Source organism: Pristis pectinata, chromosome 5 (assembly GCF_009764475.1).
Source record: "Pristis pectinata isolate sPriPec2 chromosome 5, sPriPec2.1.pri, whole genome shotgun sequence".
NCBI classification, from domain to species: Eukaryota; Metazoa; Chordata; class Chondrichthyes; order Rhinopristiformes; family Pristidae; genus Pristis; species Pristis pectinata.
In genome coordinates, this window is record NC_067409.1 from 43,566,056 (window position 1) to 43,585,828 (window position 19,773).

At 39.9% G+C, this 19,773-nt stretch overlaps 1 protein-coding gene across 1 annotated transcript in view; it reads left to right on the plus strand.

Annotated features, from left to right (window-relative positions):
* Positions 1-19,773, plus strand: part of dazl (deleted in azoospermia-like) — a 74,374-nt gene that overhangs the window by 2,734 nt on the left and 51,867 nt on the right. The window contains exons 2-3 of the mRNA XM_052016576.1: positions 15,588-15,737; positions 18,740-18,831. Coding sequence (XP_051872536.1) covers positions 15,588-15,737; positions 18,740-18,831 — 242 coding nt within the window. The remainder of the gene's footprint in view (positions 1-15,587; positions 15,738-18,739; positions 18,832-19,773) is intronic.

Sequence of the window (19,773 nt, forward strand, 5' to 3'; positions counted from 1 at the left end):
GGCTCTCATCCCTGGTACCATTCCAGCATATTTCCTCTGCAGACAATAGTGTCTTGACTTCTGAAGTGAGGTTCCTTACATTGGCAAAAATACACTGGTTGATGCCAAACCATTGAAGGCCCCCCCCCCATCACCCATTTTCATCCCCCTTCCCGCTCCTGGTTCCATCCTCCTCCTACCCATGCGCTTCACCCACTGGATCACCGGATTCTTCTCTCCCTTCGATTTATTGTGTTGCATTACTGTGTACTCTGCCTCTAAAACCAAGAGCCTTGTAATTTGTATCCTCTTCATTTATCCACTCTATAAAATTGTGCCTTTTTATTTAAATTGCCTTTTTTGTCCTTCGTTGCAAAATGCATCTTGTCTCTTGTTAAATTTTATTTGCCATGTATTAGCTTATTTCAAGGAGAGAAGAAATAAAATTTCGGGAAGGGAAGAAGCAAAAGGACAAGTATTCTAAAGGTGGCATCAGAAAATACCGTAAAAGGGGAGTGGTTGGTGAGGATGGTAGAGCAAATCAGGAAACTGCAAAGGGAATGGGCCCTTCAAAATACTGAAAGAGGAAGGGAAAATGTATTTGGTGGTGGAATCTTGGTGTTGGAAGAAATTGAATAATATGGAGGTAATAGGGTGGAAGGTGAGGACCAGGGGAACTCTGTACTTGCTCTCTCCAGGAGGAGTGGTGGTATAGGAAGTCTGTCTTCCTGAAGCTTGCTTTTTAATAGATATTTGGCTTTGTCCACCTAGATGTGAACAGGAGAGCAGAGGTATTAATGTTCTGTAATGGATAAAAATTGCCTGAAGAAATGGACTTTGATTTGGATGGTGAACATGCATCAGAGGGGATAAAAAAAAATTTCTGTTTTGGGGATGGATGGGAAGATCTAGGGTGGACTGATGTTTATGTTATTTTACTTAATTTGGATTGGGTTCACAATTGTATTGATCTGTTTTTTTTCATGGGTGTCCTTTGCATGCAGGAGAACCACTTAAAACCTTTTGTTTTTTAATAAAAACTTCCATTTTGGATGCAGTTGAGCTGAAAATGTACCAGGGTATTCATAATTGGATTGAAATGAATGAATTACACAGTTCTGTCCAAATCACTTAACTGACCTGAGAGTAGGGCAACAATCTGTTATACTTGTACAGACCAGGCCCTTTGGCACATGTCCATACTGACCATTGAGTACCCATCTATATGAATACCATTTTTCAGCATCTGGCCCATAGGCTTCTATGGCTTGGTGAATTAAATGCTTGTCTTGATATTCAAATGTTGTGAGAGTCTCTGCCTCCATCACCCCCACCAAGCAATGTGTTCCAGGTTTTAACTACCTTCTGGATGAAAAAAAAATCTTCCTAAAATTCCCTGTAAACCACCTACAAATTGGCTTACAACTGTGCCCTCTAGTTTTGTAGACTTCTGCTATGGTTAAAAGTTTCTCACTGTTCACTGTATTTATGCCCCTCATAACTTTGTATACTTTCTGATTTGAACCCCCCCCCCCGGTCTCCTCTGCTTCGCCCTCTTGTGCAATCTCATCTTTCTTGTAGTGTGGAAACCTTAACTACTCTCAGTACTCCAGCTGTGGGCCTAACTAATGTTTTATAAAGTTTTGTATCAAACCTTGCCCTTGTATTCGATGTCCTAGCAAGTATCTTCTATGCTCCCTTAACAACCTTGTCTTCCCTTGGTACCACCTTCAGGGGTCTTTAGATTTGTTCAGTAAGTATTTCCTAGGGTGCTTCTATTCATTGTGCATCTCTTGGCTCTTAGCCCTCCCAGAATAATCACCTTGCACATATTGCTATTCCTCTGCCCATCTTACCAACTAGTCAATATTGTCTCATAGCCTAGGAATCTCCTCCTCACTATTAACACCACCACTCATTTTTTTGTGTCAAGGAAATGACAGCTCTTGTTTTCAATAAATGTGTTCATTAAAGAAAAACCCTGACATTATCTCAACAAGACATAGAACATTTGTTTTGGTATCAAGCTGTCTGAGATTGCATAATGAAAGCTCTTTAGCCAAATGAATAAGCCTTGCTGTTTCTCACCCATGCACCCTTAGGTTGGTACTAGCCTTTCAAGCCCGCTGCTGCTGCCGCTGCCACCCGCCCCCGTGACTTGAGAGATGACTTGATGTTTGGGGGGAAACATGCAGTTTAACATAAACATGCAGTTTATGTGGTATAGCTGAATTCTGTGCTATTGGCAGTACTGCTAAACTGTCCTTTGAGGCTTGCAATATATTTTTAAAAAGGATATAATGTATTGCAATTGCCAATCCAAACACACCATACTGCAGATGCTGGAAATTTGAAATGACATTGCTGGAAATGCATGGGTTAGGCAGCATCTGTGGAGAGAAACTGAGTTGATGCCAACATCTTTTCAAGACTGAAAAAATTAGAGTAAACAAGTTATAAAATGCAGACTAGGTGGAAGCTGGGAGAAAATAAATGACAAAAGGGATGAAAGTGTGATACAGGATTACTGAATTGTGAAAAATCAGACTGGAAGAAATGTAAATAGAAATGGAATAATTATCTGAAATTACCAGCAGACTGGAACTGCTGGCATTGTAAATTGCAAAATCTGAAATTGCTGATTTGTGTTTTTTGAACTTCACTTTGATTCCAAAGACTAACATGTGCCTTGTTAGAAAATAACATGTTCTTTGAGCTTGTGTTCATTGGAACAATTTAGAAGGTCAAAGATGGTAGTGGGATGACAAATTAGTGTTGTAGGCAACTGGAAACTTGGGGTCATGCTTGTGGACTGAATGGAGCTGTGCTTCAACTCTGCATGTAATTTTTTTCCAATGTGCATAAGCAGCGAGTGAATGTATAATAAATTTTAGAAAGCTAGCTCTTGTGCATTTTCAAATAAAGTTTAAATTTCAAAATATTCTTTGATGTTTGTGTATACATGTGCGAGGAGGAACCAGACACAAACACATTGCTTCTAGGTTTGAGGTGGTGTGTCTGATGCATCTTAAGGACTGGCAACCGTTTCCTGATTCACTTGTAGTGATAACTTCCAGTGATGGTAGTTGTCCAGGTAGTCATTCCCCTACAAGTAATGTGTGATTGGATTGTATCCTCATGTCACTTGCATGGAATATATTCTACATTATGTTGAGGTAGCTTCATTTTAACTTGACATTAACCAAAGTTGGCAAATGATAAGACTTTTGTTGACAGCTTAGATGATCTTCGGTATTTCACAGCTTGGAGTTGTATTACATTTTCCTTTTAACTTGAGCTGCAATTCATATATTCTTCAGGAATTCTTTTGCGGCAAGGTCAAATCTGCACTGATAGCTCATACTAATCAAATTAACTGGAAATTGGAACCAGTAAATTCTTGCACATTTGGTACTCTGCTGGCCGCATATTGTTTATTATTTTACTTTGTCCCAGTCCTGATGAAGGGTCTCGGCCCAAAATGTCAACTGTTCATTTCCCGCTATTGATGCTGCCTGATCTGCTGAGTTCCTCCAGCATTTTTTGTGTTGCTCCAGATTTCCAGCATCTGGAGTCTTTCTGGTGTCTTCTATTTTACTATGCTAGGATTGTGAAGTTAATGCATAACTTGGGATGAGATTGGTAAAGCATAGGTTGCTCAGGGAAATCTTTAACTTCAGTGAAATTTTTAAAGAAGTCATCAGAAATGTGAGATGTTCAAAGAAGTTTCCAGAGGATTTTTTTTTGTTGGAGTTGAGGAATTTGGCATTAAAGGGAACAGAACTTCATGATCAATAGGAATAAAAAAGACATAAAGTATGCTTTATGAATCTGTTTTGGTTGTTATGAGTAAACTAAAGTTCTGAGTATAAACAGAATGGGTAAATGTATTGATGTTAATTATTAGTGTCTGTTTAGAATGGGTGAAGTTTATTTTCATCTTGAATTCAGCCTCTTCAAGTTGTTACTTAGGAAAAGCTAGTGTTTATGATTTGATCATCAGTTAAGAGATGCATTGACTTTCAGTTCTATAAAGCGCAATTAAATTTAAAACAAAAATAACAAAGAGGCGACCTTATAAAGGTGTTTAAAATTATGAGGAGCATAGATAAGGTAGATGGTAACAGTCTTTTCCCCAGGGTAGGAGAGTCCAAAACTCAGTGGCATAAGTTTAGGGTGAGAGGGGAAAGATTTAAAAGGGATCTGAGGGGCAACTTTTTCATGCAGAGAGTGGTGAGTATATGGTACGAGCTGCCAGAGGAAGTGGTTGAGGCAGGTACAAAAGTATCATTTAAGAAGCATTTGGATAGGTACATGGAAGGGCAGGGCTTGGAGGGATATGGGCCGAATGCAGGAAATTGGAACTCATTAGGTGGGCACTGTGGTTGGCATGGACTGGTTAGGCCAAAGGGACTGTATCCATGCTGTATTGCTCTGTGATGCTATGACTCTATGACAATGTGTATATTCAAAGTGATATTTACATTGCAATTTACCTTCTGTTAGGTTACTGTACTGTCACCAGTGTATTTCCCCAAAGAAATAAGGTTGGTTTATATTCTAAATGTACATTGTGAATGCCAGATGTAGCTTTCTTAAAGTATAATGAATTAAAATGACATTATTAAAACTCTATGCCAACAGAAAAAGAAGGGGGAGGGGGCAGAATGTTTTCTCCCAGTAGATATTCAGGAGTACTTTTTATTCTCAATTAAAACAATAAAATCAGACCCTAGTTGCATTTGCTGGAAAGCTATGCATTACTGAAAAATGTAGACAGATCCCAAGTGGTATGATGGTTAATGTACAAAGATGTTGAAATTTGAGAATGGCAGCCAGAACATGCATTGATATTATAGAAGCATCATTTGGCAAGATTTGGCATTGACTAACATGAAGTAACCAGAAGATGTTTACTGAAGTAACCAGAAGATGTTTACTGAAGTAACCAGAAGATGTTTACTGAAGCAAGGAGAAAGATTTGAGATTCACTAGGGGAATTCGATTGCATAGGACCTAGATGGCAAAGATCAGCACAGTGACAAGGTGAAGGAAATCAAATATTTGCAAGAGGTCATTATTGGAGAGATATATTCATGGTGAGATGTAGCATTTGAGAAGGTCAGAGGATGGTAAGGGTTGAAACAATTGAGAGGTTTAAACACAAGGATAAAAATTTTAAATTTGTGTTGCAGGATCTCAAAGGGTAGTGAGAACTGGACTTCCTATGAATTACTATCTGCAGAGCAGAGGTTTAACAAGCTTGTTCTGTTGGTAGGCTGGTCAGGAGAACTTTGGAATTGTCAAATGTGAAGGTGACATGTTTGCATAGCATTTGAGTTGTTATGAGGGCAGAGGTGAATTTCTACAATATAGAAGACATTTTGGAAACTTATTGGCTTATCCTTGCAATATTTGGGAGAACTTCAGCAGAGATGGAAGGTGGCAACTATTTTTACACAAAAAAACCCCAAAAAACTATTGGTCAAATGGTATTTATTTGGATTTTGATGAAAATAGTAATTACTTGGTTGAAAGTGAATTATTTGGGTTTAATCAGCTTAGATGTTCAAAAGCATTTAATATTTCTATCTTAGAAAAATTCAGGAAGTATTTAAGATAGCTAAAGAAAGCAAATTAGTATTTAACAATAGATCAATAATAAAAACTTTTAATGGTCATAGAACTTTGTCCATTAACCTATGGGAATTGATTTGGTAGGGCAATGGCAAAAACTTCTCCAACTGGCTCAATGTAATGAGCTTTCCATGAAGGCCTTTGGGGGAGCTGCCATTTTGATATAATGAAGCAATAAATATTGCCATTTTATTTGTCAAAAGATGATACATGGAGAGTGGGGGGCACAGGGGCCATTTAACTCCTCAGTGCAGGCTTTAATAGTCCATACAAGCCTCTTCCTGTCTTTTCACCTCTAAATCTATCAGTATAACCCTCTACTTTGCATTGTTTGAAGGAATTTTTGCTAAAGAACATGTTTGAAAAATATTGGCGTTCCATAAAAGGGACAACCAATCCCCCCCAACCACCACCATTTAGAGTATATGGAATTGATGACTTTGGTTGGCAGGTATCGGAGTGGGGTTGATGAGCTTGGTAGTGGGGCCTTGCACAGAGCTGAGCTTCTGGGAGAGCATAATTTTTATTGGCTGGTTTTCCCAAGTCCAAGTAGTAAATTCTGTATTTGTGGGGTGGGAGGGGGTAGTGGTTGGAGGAGAAAGAGGAGGAATAAGGATATATTTGTAAACATTGTTGAAAACAGATTTTGAGACTTGCTCTTTAGGAGAGCTCTTTTAAAGGGTAGAGTGAGCTCTTGCAATAAGATCCAAGTTGCGTAAAATTATTTAAGGCTGGCACATGACATGTATCCTTTCTGATTCCATAGACAGTGTGGGGATTGGAAATGATGTTTTCAGTCTTGTGTTGAATTGGAAATTAGTTTCCCAACCAATCTTGTTGACAGATAGTAGAGAAGAGGACAGAGTTAGTTGTTTGTGCAATTTGGCAATGTGTATAGATTCCTTCATGGAAACCATTATTGGAGTTGATTGTAAACTTATGTTAGAATGGAACAGTATGATAATGGTTCAACTGAATGTTCTCATTCACTGTTTATTGCCCATACCAGTGGGTCTTTAACGTGGGAATGAGTTGCTGCAATCTGTGGTAAAGTTATTAGGTGCTATAGAAGAGAATTCCAGGTTCTGAACAAATGATAATGAATGGAAAACACTTCCATGATGTGATTGAGAGATACTTGAAAGTGGCGTTGTTCTAGTGCAGCTGATGTCCTTTTTTCCAGGTAGTAGAGGCTGCAGGTTTGAGAAAGGATCATCAAGACCATTCAGTGAATTCCTATGGTGGTTCTTATAAATGGTATTCACTGTAGCCTGGACTGAAAGGGGAATTGGGGACTATTTAAATTTGTGGATTTGGGTAGAGTGGGGAGTTCCATAATGGTAATTCAGTTGAATATCAATAACGTAGTTATGCTTTTTGTTGGCACTTGAATTGTATAAATGTTACTTACCACTCTAACTCAAGCCTAAATGTTGTCAAAGACCCTTGTGTCTAAACACTGACAGCTTCATTATCTGAAGACTGGCAATTGGAATTGAGGTTTTGGAAATAATCAGCAAGTGCCCTTATTTCTGAGCTTACAGTGGGAAGGTTAATGATAGAGTTCAAGATGGTTGAACCCTGGTCACTGTTTGAGTTCCTGCCTGTGTGGATCTTTTATCCATTCCCTCCCAGTGGAGCTGAAACAATTCATCTCCAACAGCTATTACTGTCTCTTTATAGGTTGAATGACTCCAGCGGGTAGTGTTTTCTTTCTTATTGAGGAAAGGCTCCTTAATTTGGCGTGAGAGCTTTGAAAAGAGGTGAGTCTCTGCTTGTGAATTTCACCATGCAGGAGTCTAAAAGGCACATTTGTAATTTGTTAATAGTTGATTGGATAATTAATAGCAGCCAATAAAAGTAAGGTAGGTAGAAGTAGAATGGCTGTTAGAGTGGAGCGCTTGAGGCTTTGGCTCAGGAAGCTTCCACAAGAGGAGATGGATGCTAAGATAAGTCTCTGGTAAGTTTCTTTTTTTTCCTTCTGTCTTTGATTTTTTTTCCTTTGGTGCCAGGCTAGAGTAGTTAGAATGGCTCCAGGGACAGTGGTGTTTTCATCTTGTGAGATGTGGGAGTTCTGGGAGACCTCCTCTCTCCCTGATAGCTACATCTGCATGAGGTGCATTCAGTTGCAGCTCCTTACAGACCATGTTAGGAAATTGGAGCTGCAGCTGGATGACCTTTGGCTCCTACAGGAGAATGAGCTCATAGATAAGAGCTGAAGTTGTACCTATTGGTACCAATGACATGGGTAGGAAAAGAGATGAGGTCCTGAAGAGGGAATATAGGGAGCTAGGTAGGAAGTTGAAAAGCAGGACTTTAAAAGTAGTAATCGCTAGATTGCTGCCTGTGCCACGTGCCAGTGAGGGTAAGAATAGGTTGATTTGGCAGATGAATGCGTGGCTGAGGAGTTGGTGCTGGGGGCAGGGTTTCAGATTTGTGGCTCATTGGTATCCCTTCTGGGGAAGGTACAACCTGTACAAAAGGAACTGGTTACACCTGAACTGGAGGGGACCAATGTTCGTGTGGGCAGGCTTGCTAGAACTGTTGGGGAGGGTTTAAACTAGTTTGGCAGGGGTATGGGAACCCAAGTGATGGGTGAGAGGTTGGTGCATTTCGTGTACAAGCACATGCAGCGTGTAGAAAGACTAAGGAAGGATAGGCAGTTGAAAGGCCAAAATTGCAGTCAATTGGATGGACTGAACTGTGTCCACTTGAATGTGAGAAGTATCAGGAACAAGGGTGATGAACTTAGAGCATGGGTAAATACATGGAACTATGATGTTGTGGCCATTACAGAGACTTGGCTGTCACAAGGGCAGGAATGGCTGCTGGATATTCCAGGGTTTAGATGTTTCAAAAGCGACAGGGATAGTTAAGAGTTTGGGTAGTGGCTTTGCTGATCAGGGACAATATCACAGCTGTAGAAAGGGAGGATGTCTAGAGGGATTGCCTACTAAGTCAGTGTGGGTTGAAGTCAGAAATGGGAAGGGAGTGATCACTCTATTAGGAGTATTCTACAGACCCCCTCTTTCCACTGCCCCCCCCCCCCCCCCCCCCCCAGTAGCAGGAGAGACAATAAGGAGCAGATTTTGGAGAGGTGCAAAATAACAGGGTTGTTGTCAAAGGTGATTTCAACTTCCCTAATATTGATTGGCACCTCCTTAGTGTAAAGGGGCTATATGTGGCTGAGTTTGTTAGGTATGTCCAGGAAGGATTCCTGACACAATGTGGACAGGCTGACTAGAGGAGAGGCCTGTCCACATATGGTGTCTGATCAGGTTTCAGATCTCTTGGTGGGAGAGAACTTCGGAGACAGTGACCATAACTCCTTGACCTTTACCATAGCCTTGGAGAGGGATAGAAGCAGATGATATGGGAAAGTATTTAATTGGGGGAGAGGGTATTAGGGTATTATGCTATTAAGCAGGAACTTGGGAGCATAAATTGGGAACAGATGTTCTTGGGGAAGTGCACAATGGAAACGTGGAGGTTGTTTAGGGAATACTTGCATGGGGGTTCTGGATAGGTTTGTCCCATTGAGGCGGGGTAGGGATGGTAGAGTGAAGGAACCATGGTTGACGATGTAGAATATCTTGTCAAGAGGAAGAAAGAAGCTTGCCTAAGGTTTAGAAAGCAAGGAACAGACAGAGCTCTGGAGAGTTACAAGGTAGCCAGGAATGAGCTTAAGAATGGACTTGGGAGAGCTAGAAGGGGGGCGTGAGAAGGTCTCTGTTGTTATGGGAAGTGAGGGAGGATTAGTGTACCTTTGGCGATGATCTTTGCATCCTTACTGGCCACAGAAGTAGTACCAGATGATTGGAGGGTGGCAACTGTTGTTCCTTTGTTTAAGAAGGGAGTAGGGATAACCCTGGGAATTACAGGCTAGTCTTACTTCACTGGTGGGCAAATTACTGGAGAAGATTCTTAGAGACAGGATTTATGGGTATTTGGAGAAGCATAGGCTGATTAGGGATAATCAACATGGCTTTGTGAGGGGCAGGTCGTGCTTCACGAGCCTGATTAACTTCTTTGAGGATGTGACAAAGCACATTGATGAAGGTGTAGCAGTGGATGTGGTGTACATGGATTTTAATAAGGCATTTGATAAGGTTCCTTATGGAAGGTTCATTCAGAAAGTCAGGAGGCATGGTATCCAGGGAAACTTGGCTGTATGGATTCGGAATTGGCTTGCCCATAGAAGGCAGAGGGTGGTTGTAGATGGAGTGTATTCTGCCTGGAGGTCCGTGACCATTGGTGTTCTGCAGGGATCTGTTCTGGGATCCCTGCTCTTTGATTCTTTTTTTTATATAAATGACTTGGATGAGGATGTGGAAGGGTGGGTTAGTAAGTTTGCAGATGACATGAAGGTTGATGTTGTGGATAGTGTTGAAGCTTGCTGTAGGTTACAACAGGACATTGATAGGATGCAGAGCTGGGCTGAGAAGTGGCAGATGGAGTTCAACCCAGAAAAGTGAAGTGATCCACTTAAGAAGATTGAATTTGAAGGCAGAATACAAGGTTAATGGCAGGATTCTTAGTGGTGTGGAGGAACGGATCTTGGGGTCCATGTCCATAGATGCCTCAAGGTTGCCAACACAGGTTGATAGGGTTATTAAGGCATATGGTGTGTTAGCCTTTGTTAGTCGGTATTGAGTTCAAGAGCTGAGAGGTAATGTTGCAACTCTATAGAACTCTGGTCAGACCACACTTGGAGTATTGTATTCAATCCTGGTCACCTCATTATAGGAAGGATGTGCATGCTTTAGAGGGTGCAGAGGAGATTTACCAGGATTGCTGCCTGGATTGGAGAGCATTTCTTATGAGGGTAGGTTGAGGTGAGCTAGGGCTTTTTTCCTTTGGAAGGAGGATGCAAGGTGACTTGATAAAGGTGTACAAGATAAGAGGCATACATCAAGTGGACAGGCAGACTTTTTCTCAGGGTGGAAATGGCTAACAGAAGAGGGCATAATTTTAAGGTGATTGGAGGAAGGTGTGGGGGGATGTCAGAGGTAAGCTTTTAAACAGTGGTGGGTGCATGGAATGCACTGCCGGCAGAGGTGGTGAAGGCAGATACATTAGGGAAGTTACGAGACTCTTAAATATACACGTAAATGATAGAAAAATAGAGGGCTATGTGGGAGGGAAAAGTTAGATCGATCTTAGAGCAGGATAAAATGTTGGCACAACATTATGGGCTGAAGGATCTGTACTGTGCTGTAATGTTCTAATGTAGTACTCAAATGGATGCTGACTTGAATTTGCCCCTCTTGTCCTTGTTCTTTCAACGAAGTCTATTTTTTGCTAGAACCACTTGGCTCCAATCTGAGCATTGGTGAGTAGCATGGTTCAGTAACTGCTGATTAATACTTCTGATCCTTATCAGGTTGGTGTAGTAATTAGCTGAATTAGATTTGTCAGTCCTTTTGTAGGCATGCCATATCTGGGGAAATCTTCACTCTGTTGGATAGATGCTGGATCTGTAGCTTGTATTGGAATATCTTGTCCAATGAATAATTCTAGAACACAGGTTCTCGGCATCATAGCTGGGATACATTTGGGCTCCTAAGTTGTTTGACTTGGCCCTCTTTTATCTTGTGGGGTGAATTGATTTGGCTGAAGGCTGGCTTCTCTGGATGCGATGAGCAAACTTTGCATGTGACGTCAACTTTGATATTGTTGATGGTGAGGAAGGTTATCTTGGGCTACAGATTAATATGGATGAATTGTAAAGGTGGTTAGAAATGGCAGATAAAACTTAATTCCAAAAATGTGAAGTGATGCATTTTGGGAGGATTAGTAGGGCATACACAATAAATGGTTAGTCCCTAGGGAAGTAGTGTGCAACATGGGAAGTAGTGTGTAACAAAGAGGACCTTAGTGTTTGTGACCAATGATTCCTGAAGGCAATAGCATAGGAGGATAGGATACCTGGCTTCATTAACTGGTAAATAGAGTATGAGCCAGGAGGTATGTTATATCTATAAATTATTGGTTAAGATGAGGTGCTACATGTGTGATTGCAATTGAGTGGGTGCACAGGAGGTTTGGCAGAACGGGGACACCAGACTGCATATGTTGGAATCTGGAGCAATAGAAAAAACACTGGAAGAACTCTGGGTCAGGCAGCATCAATGGAGGGAAATGGACTGTTGACAATTCAGGTAGAGACCTTCGCCTGGACTGGAAAGAAAGAGAGATGGCCAGTATATTGCTGCCATCATCTGCCTATCACCCCCCCCCCCCTTCACCTGAATCCACCTATCACCTGCTAGCTCTTGCTCCACTCCTTCCCTCCTTCTTTTTGTACTGGCTCCAGATGAAGGGTCTTGACCTGAAATGTCTGTCCTTTCTCTCTATTGATGCTGCCTGACCTGCTGAGTTCTTCAGTGCTTTGTGTTGCTCCAGATTCGACAATGTTGCCTGGATTGAACCTCAACGTGAGAAGAGAGTGGATAGGCAGGGTTTGTTTTCTTTATAGTAGCGAAGGCTGAGGGGGGATCTGATAGAGGTATACAAAATTACAAGGTGTGTAGGTAGTATAGATAATGAGAAACCTTTCCCCTTAACAGAGATGTGCAAGGCTAAAGGGCAGGAGATTTAGAGGGGATCTGAGGAAGTTTCTTTTTCACCCACAGGGTACTTGAAATCTGGAATACACTCCCTGAGGGATTGAGGAGGCAGGTACACTCACAACATTTAAATAGTAATAGATGAATGTTTGAAACATCATAGCATAGAATGTCATGGGCTTTGTGCTTGGAAATAGGTGTTTGATGGCCAGCACAGATGTGGTGGGCCAAAGGGCCTGTTTCTATTATATATTACTCTATAAATAGTATAATTATAAAGCAAAGTGGGCACTTGAGTATGTATGTTAAGATTTGTTTGTAGCAAATTCTGAGGCTGTTTTGAAAGGTAAATGAGATCCACAGCTTTAAAGTAGCACACAGGGTACAAAGCAAAATTGTATTAATCCTTTTATAAAACATGAGACCTCGGATGCTGTATTGCAGTCTATACTGTTCCACCCCTTGAGTCTTGCAAGGTGCAGAGGAGATATAATAGAATGATACCAGGGATAAAGATTATGCAGAGGGACTAGAGCAATGGATTGTTCTTTAAAACAGTAGGTTAGGGAAGATTTGATTGAGGTGTTCATAACTATGAAGTTGTTTTCTTGCTGTTCCAGGGAACTATAACAGAAGACCACAAATTTAAAGTCATAAATTGAAAAAGGAATTTTAATTTTTTTTCACATTAAAATTTCTGCCATGTATGAAAGAGTACATAAATACACAAGTAGCAACAACTATAGAAGTATTTAATTAGTTTTAAACTAATTTGGGATGTTCTGAGGTTGATTATTTGTATTTCATAACCTTTTGGATGGAGGAAACTTGTAAGAAGATGCAGTGCTACCTGCAGCAAATGTATATGTGTTTTGTTAAATTGTAATTCTAACTGCAGCTTCAGTTTCTCCTGGATACAATTTAGAAGTAATGAGCTGTATCTGATTCAAAACTCTATTACTTTTTATTAAATAGCTAGATTCACTACATATTCAGTATGAAGATATTTAAGAAGTTCTGTTTCACTTTTAACAATCTGCAGCCATAAAGAATGTTATATCCAACTGAGTGGAGATTCTTGATGGTTGCCTGGTTGATCAAGCTTTGATCATACGGAGTGTTTTTTTAAAATTATGCACCTAATTTGAAAATGACACTGCTCCACTCCATTTTTTTGAGCGAAGTACCCTGGATTTGTACTGAGATGTTGCCATAGCTGCTTCCCTTTTAAATGTTTAACAATCTTGTGATGTATAATGTACTTGCTGTGATTGATATGCATTGCTTCACCTCCAGCCCATTGGTTGTTGCCAATAAATATTCTTCCAATGAAGAACCTTTGACTGGTTTGCCAGGGTGAGTGCCATTTTTTTTCAGATGATACATTTGATACTGGCTTTGTATTAAGTTTGGCCACTTGGATGATATTAAAGTTGACACGATGGAGGTATATAAAATTGAGAGCATAGGGTAGATAGCTGGAATCTGTTTCCCATGGTAGGGGTGTCTAAAACTAGATGACATAGGTTTAAGGTGAGAGAGGAAGTTTAAAGGGGATCTAAGGGATGATTCTTTCAGAGTAGTTGGTATCTGGAATGAACTGCCAGAGGTGGTGGTAGAGGCAGGAACAGTACAATATTTAAGAGGCATCCAGGCAGATCCTTGAATGAGCAGAGCATAGAACGATATAGAATAAAGTGAGATTCATAAAGATGGGCATGATGGTCGGCATAGACATGGTGGGCTAAAGGGCCAGTTTCTATAATGTACAACTGACTCTAATCAGAATGTCCCAAAATGGGTACAAATGTTTGAGGTTAGTACATGAAAATGGGGTTGTTCTTGACTTGGACTTAACTGTGCAATTGCTGCTTTAAACATTTCATAACATGAAATAGCTCTTCTATTTGCAAATGTACTACCAAAAGTTCCATCAAATTCCCTCTTAATGAGCTGAACTGATGCTGTACCTGGCCAAGACTTAATCTAATACCAAAATAGCACTAAATGCATTTTGGACAGATCTTTAGTGACTCATTGAAACTTAAAACTTGTTCATCAGAGGAATATAAACAATCTAACCATTCAGATTCCTTGCTATGTATCATGCAAATTTCCCCATAGTTTTTGAAGTCATCAGGAAGAACACAAGCAAATCAGCTTTAGAAATGAGGTTAGGCCAACTGCCTTTGAGCAGTTCTGCTTTCAGTAAATGAGGGTTGATTTTCTACCTTGGTTCCATTTTCTGAATTATCCCCTTATCCCTTGATTCTCTTCATATCTGAAATTATTGCTTACTGTTTGAATTAAACTCAGTAACTGAGGCTCCACAGCTCACAAGGTAAATACTTCCAAAGATTGACCATCCTCCTGAAGGAAAAAGTTGACTCTCCTCTCAGTTGTAATTGGCTTGCCCCCTACTCTGAGACTAAGGTCCTTTAATTCTAGACTTCTCAGCCAAGGGAAACATCCTCTCTCCATCCAATCTATTGAGCCCTGTAGGAATTTTGGAAGTTTCAATGATCTCTCATTCTTCTGAACTTTAGAGAATGTAGGTCTGGTCTAAATGGTCTTCTGTATGGCAAACCTGCCATTCCAGGAACCAGTCTGGTGAATCTTTGTCACTCTATGATAAGCATACTCTCTCCAAAGGAGACTAAAACTGTACATGATGCTCCAGGTGTTAATTCACCAAGACTATATATAATTGCAGTAAAGTATCTGTACTCAAAACCTCTTTGAATAAAAGCTAGTGCAACATTTGCATGCTTTGTTAATTTCAGTGACTGGTATGTGAGGATACCTTGGTCTCGAATGTTTCCCATTTTAAAACTGTTGTAGAAAATATTTTCTGTTTTGTGCACCAAAGTGGATGACCTTGCATATTTCCACATTATATTCCATTTTGCCATGTTTTTACTTGCTCAGCTTGTCTATATCTTCTTGAAGACTTTTTCTTTACAATCTCCTTGGTTTTTAATCAGTAACGAAGCTGGAAGTATGACTCTTGGTGTCCTTGGTTAGATCATTGATATAGATAATGAGTATAGCTGGGGCCCACACAGTGATCCAGTGGATAGCCACTAGTTGCAGCCTGCAAGCTGAGAAAGATCCGCCTATTCCCACTTTCTACTTTCTGCCTTCTGTCCAACAACCAGTTCTCATCCCATGTTGGTATATTGCCTTCAGTTCCACGTGCTCTCTAATCTTGTTGACCAACCTGTGCAGAAACTGTATCAAAAGCATTCAAAAATTTTAAATCCCTGTCATTCATTGGTTTCCCTTTTCCATTTATTAGTCGCATCCCTGAAGAACTCTGGATAAAATGAATTGTCAAATAATGACAGCAAGTTTAAGGTTTTATTTTCATGCAGTTCTTAGAATTGTTTCTTTTATTTGCAGTCTGGAAGAATCATTGAAGCACAAGATAGTGATGTCAGTCAGGAATTGGACAGCCAGTCTTCTGCAGGATCTGCTGTGAATCGAAGATATGTTTTGCCAAGTGGAAGAATCATGCCAAACACAATTTTTGTTGGTGGAATTGATTTTGAGGTATTTTTATTTGCTAAATTGTAATATTCTTTGTGAAAGTTTTAAATTTGTAAGGATATGAAAAGCTTTAGCAATAGCTGAACAGTGCTCCTCATTCCAAGAGTTATTTACTCCAGGGTATTTATTCAGTTTGATTTGTTTTCAGATTTCGTAAGTTAGTTTTTTTTTTAGCATACATCTTTCATCCCCTCAATTTTTTCACCTCTGTAGCCAAGAGACCAACAGGACTAAATTCTATGCCCTTGTTCCTCCCTCAAACTTTCTTCACTGCTGGAAGAAGCCACAGTCTAAATTTACCAAACAAAAACACAACAGCAATTCTCCCATTTGGAATTGCATGAGCTTTTCCTTTGTTCCATGGTTCTGAGAAGAACTGTGGTAGAATACAGAAATTCAACTGCAGAGGCAAGAAGGAGAGAGGCTCCCAGAGCAACTTTTCCCACTTTTCAACAAAGGGTAAATTCCATTGAGAGATAAAGAATCTGTATCTAGCTAAGGAAGTAAAGGAATAATCAAAATGGGAATAAAAGGTAACCATTTGAAGATTAGTAATAGGCCAAAAAAAGCTGAAATTTGACAACTTCTAAATTATATGAAAGTATGAATGAGGAAATAAGAAAAGCTCTTGGGTGGCAAAGGCTGCAGTGCTGTGAAGCGTGTGAATTCTTGCCCTCTGCTGCTGAATGGGAGCTGGTTAAAAGCTCAACCTGCCACTGGCACTCCCACAACAATGAAATACTTTAAAATGATCTGGTAGCTGGGTGGAGTGAGCCACTGAGGAAATACACATTGACGTGCCTGAGAAGGTTGTCGTCAAGCAGGCTGAGGTGAGCATTACAACCACTCGGCACTGAGATATGGTGCTTACAGCTGCAGGCCAGAATGACGAATGTGGGCCACCAGCAGCTGCTGCTTCACATGTTGATAAGGACTGCCCATATCATGTGTCTTGCGTAACCATCTATTGAGTGTGATGGAAGCTGCTTGTCTACCCGTCTCTGGGTGCCCAGTTCTCCTTGGTCTGGAGACTTATCTATTGTAACAAGCAGCCAGTACTAAAGTTGGTTGATGGAATGAAATGAGCACTTGGAGGAATTGCTAAACTTCCTGAAGGTGGCAGGCTTAAGGTTAACCAGAATTATTATGTATGAAGTGTAAGGACAGACCTGCTGGTAGGCACCCAAATGTATGGTTCCTTAAGAAAAATGCTCATGGGTGTGTCCAATGCTAGAAAAAGGTCCTAAGGAACCTGGAACACCAGCAATTCAGATCGTGAGCCATATTTGGTGTTGCCCCCAGCAGCATTATTATACCCCTTTCCAAAGAAAAACTAAGGGACATTCTGATATTGGTGATAATTTGTAGGAATTAAAAGCAAGTTAGGCTGTTTAGTCTATTGCTGCTCTGCATTAATATGATCATGGCTCTGATGTGATTGTGATCTGAACTCCACATTCCTGTCTACCACTGGTAACTATTGACCCACTTGCTAGCTAATCTACCTCTGCCTTAAAAATTCAAATATTCTGCTTCCATCACCCTTTGAGAGCTCCAGAGACTCTGGACTCTCGGAGAAAATTTCACCTTGCATATCTTAAATGGGTTATCCTTTTCATATAGTGTCCCTGGTTCCAGTTTTCCTCTAAGAGGAAACATTCTCCATAACCCACCTGTCAAGACCCCTCAGGATCTTGTTTGTTTGATTTCAAGTCACTTCTTTCTTTTCTGGACTGGTGGATTCAAGTCTAACCTATTTCAATCTTTCCTCAAAGACAACCTGCCTATTTCAGTCCAATGGTGGGTCCTTAGTAAAGTTTTAGGAAATGCATGTTGCATATTGGATAATTCTGCAACTGGTGATTGAGTTTTAAATGCTGTGGGTAATTGTTTAAGTCACAATCTGTATTTTTTAAAGGCTGCAGTGTTTTATTCAAATCACTTTATAAAAAGAAACAAGCAGCCAACTTTTTAGTCAGAACTCGCCATGCAGCTACGATTTACTTCAATTTACTGTCTTTTGCAAGAAATGACTTTGAAGCTACAGTCTTGTTTATTGCTCAAATTACAAAATACTAAAATAGTTTAAAGTACTAGTAGACTTGTGAGGTGGGGAATGCAGGAAAATGATATCATGAAGGCCAGACGCAGTTTCATAATCAAATATAAGCATTTAATTGAAATTCTTGTGATCCTTTACAAGTTAGTGTAATTTTGTAACTGTTGTATTGATTGCTTTGATTTTTAACCAAAAGTGGAAAAGAACTTACACTTGGCAAATTGTACTTGGAGGAAGGGGAGAAAATAATGCTGTTGTCCAGCGTGCTACCCTAAGGATGCTAATCAGAAGGACTGTTGCTTTTTTGTACTTGTTAAGTCATTGTACCATGTGAGAAGATCCTTTTTGAGATACTTTGCTGTAGAAAATCATTTCCTCAACCCAAAAGTGATGGGATAGGGGAAAATGTACAGTAAGCTCCCAATTTAAGTTGTGCTAAGTAAGTATTTTGGTCTTGCACACACCACTGTAGAAAGTCTTTCTAATTCTTCTGTTCCCTGTTGAAGTTCAACTTTACGATTTATAATAATGACTTCATTTTGACCTTGTTGCACCTTCAAGTGCTTTCAGTCTTGCCAGTATTCCATTGTTACAGATACTCAGTCGACTGTTGTGTTGTTCATAATTCTCTCTATCCTCATTGTCCACTATTATGGTCACCCAGGCTTGTTCTCTTTACTGACCAGCCTTCAGTACCATATTTCATTATCATGTCACTAGGCCCATGTTACCATTGTGAAGGTAGTTTAAGTCTTCTATTCACTTGCAAATTGTAAATTTGACCTTCAATTATCTTAACACAGAATCAATCAGTACAAGATTCCAGTGGTTTTCCAGAGCTGTACAGACCCAAAGGATGTGTTGAGATGGCCTAATTTTAGTACTAATTTTAGATGTGTTAAACTACTATTTAACACATCCCACTGATTTTTATTTTCCATGATAGATGGGTGAAGATGAAATGCGAGGCTTCTTTACAAGATATGGTGCTGTGAAGCAAGTTAAAATAATCAGTGATGGAGGTGGTGTTTCAAGAGGGTAAGAAACTCCTTATTTGAAGTGAACTATTGTACAGATGGTTTTGCTAACTATAAAAGTTTGGGTAGAAGAGTTCATTGGCTAAATTTTGGCTTCTGGCAAAATGTATTAATAACATAGTGAGATGCTTCTCTTGCAGTTCTGTTCATAACCCTTTATGTAGTGGCAAGACACTTGGAAAATCAAAATACACTTCAGTGGAGTCAAATAGTTGGAAAATTGGTGTTTGACAAATTTAAGCTTGTATTGGGCAGAGTGGGTTAAGGGGAATAAGTAGATGTAGTGTATTTGAATTTTCTAAAAAAAAGGCATTTGATAGGGTATTACAAGTTAGTTCTGGTGTCAGGGGAAATATATTCCTGTAGAGAATTGGCTAACCAACAGTACAGTGGGGATAAATGAGTTTCTGTGTGGGTTGGTTAATTGTAACTTGTGCGATGCTGTAGGACTTTCCAACCTTTGCAACAAATTCTGCTGTTGCTAATTGCATTCCAGTCTTGGGTGAATGGTTTGTGGAACTTTCAACTCCATCTGTGTGTGAACAAAATCATTTAACTCACCAGCTTTGAAACATGGACTACACAAATGATTATTTCAATTCTCTGCTATTTAAATCATCAGCTTGGCTTTGCCACCTCCTAGACTTGACTAAGCTTCAATAAGACTTTACTTTTAGTGCCAATTTTTATATCTTAACATTTGTTTGCTGACTTCCTGTCATTCACTTTAAACTTTAATTTCTACAATGTTTTGCTTTTTGGATTTGTTCCACTTACTAGTTTGCAATACCCACTTGTTCAAAATTTCCATCTTCTAAAGCCTGGTGCTGCAGCAATGCTCACTGGATGCTAAAATTACATTTTTAACCTACTTGATGCTTTCCCCACAGATGTGTTCTTCCTAATTGGTATGTTGAATCAGGCTTTTTTTGTGACTCTTGTA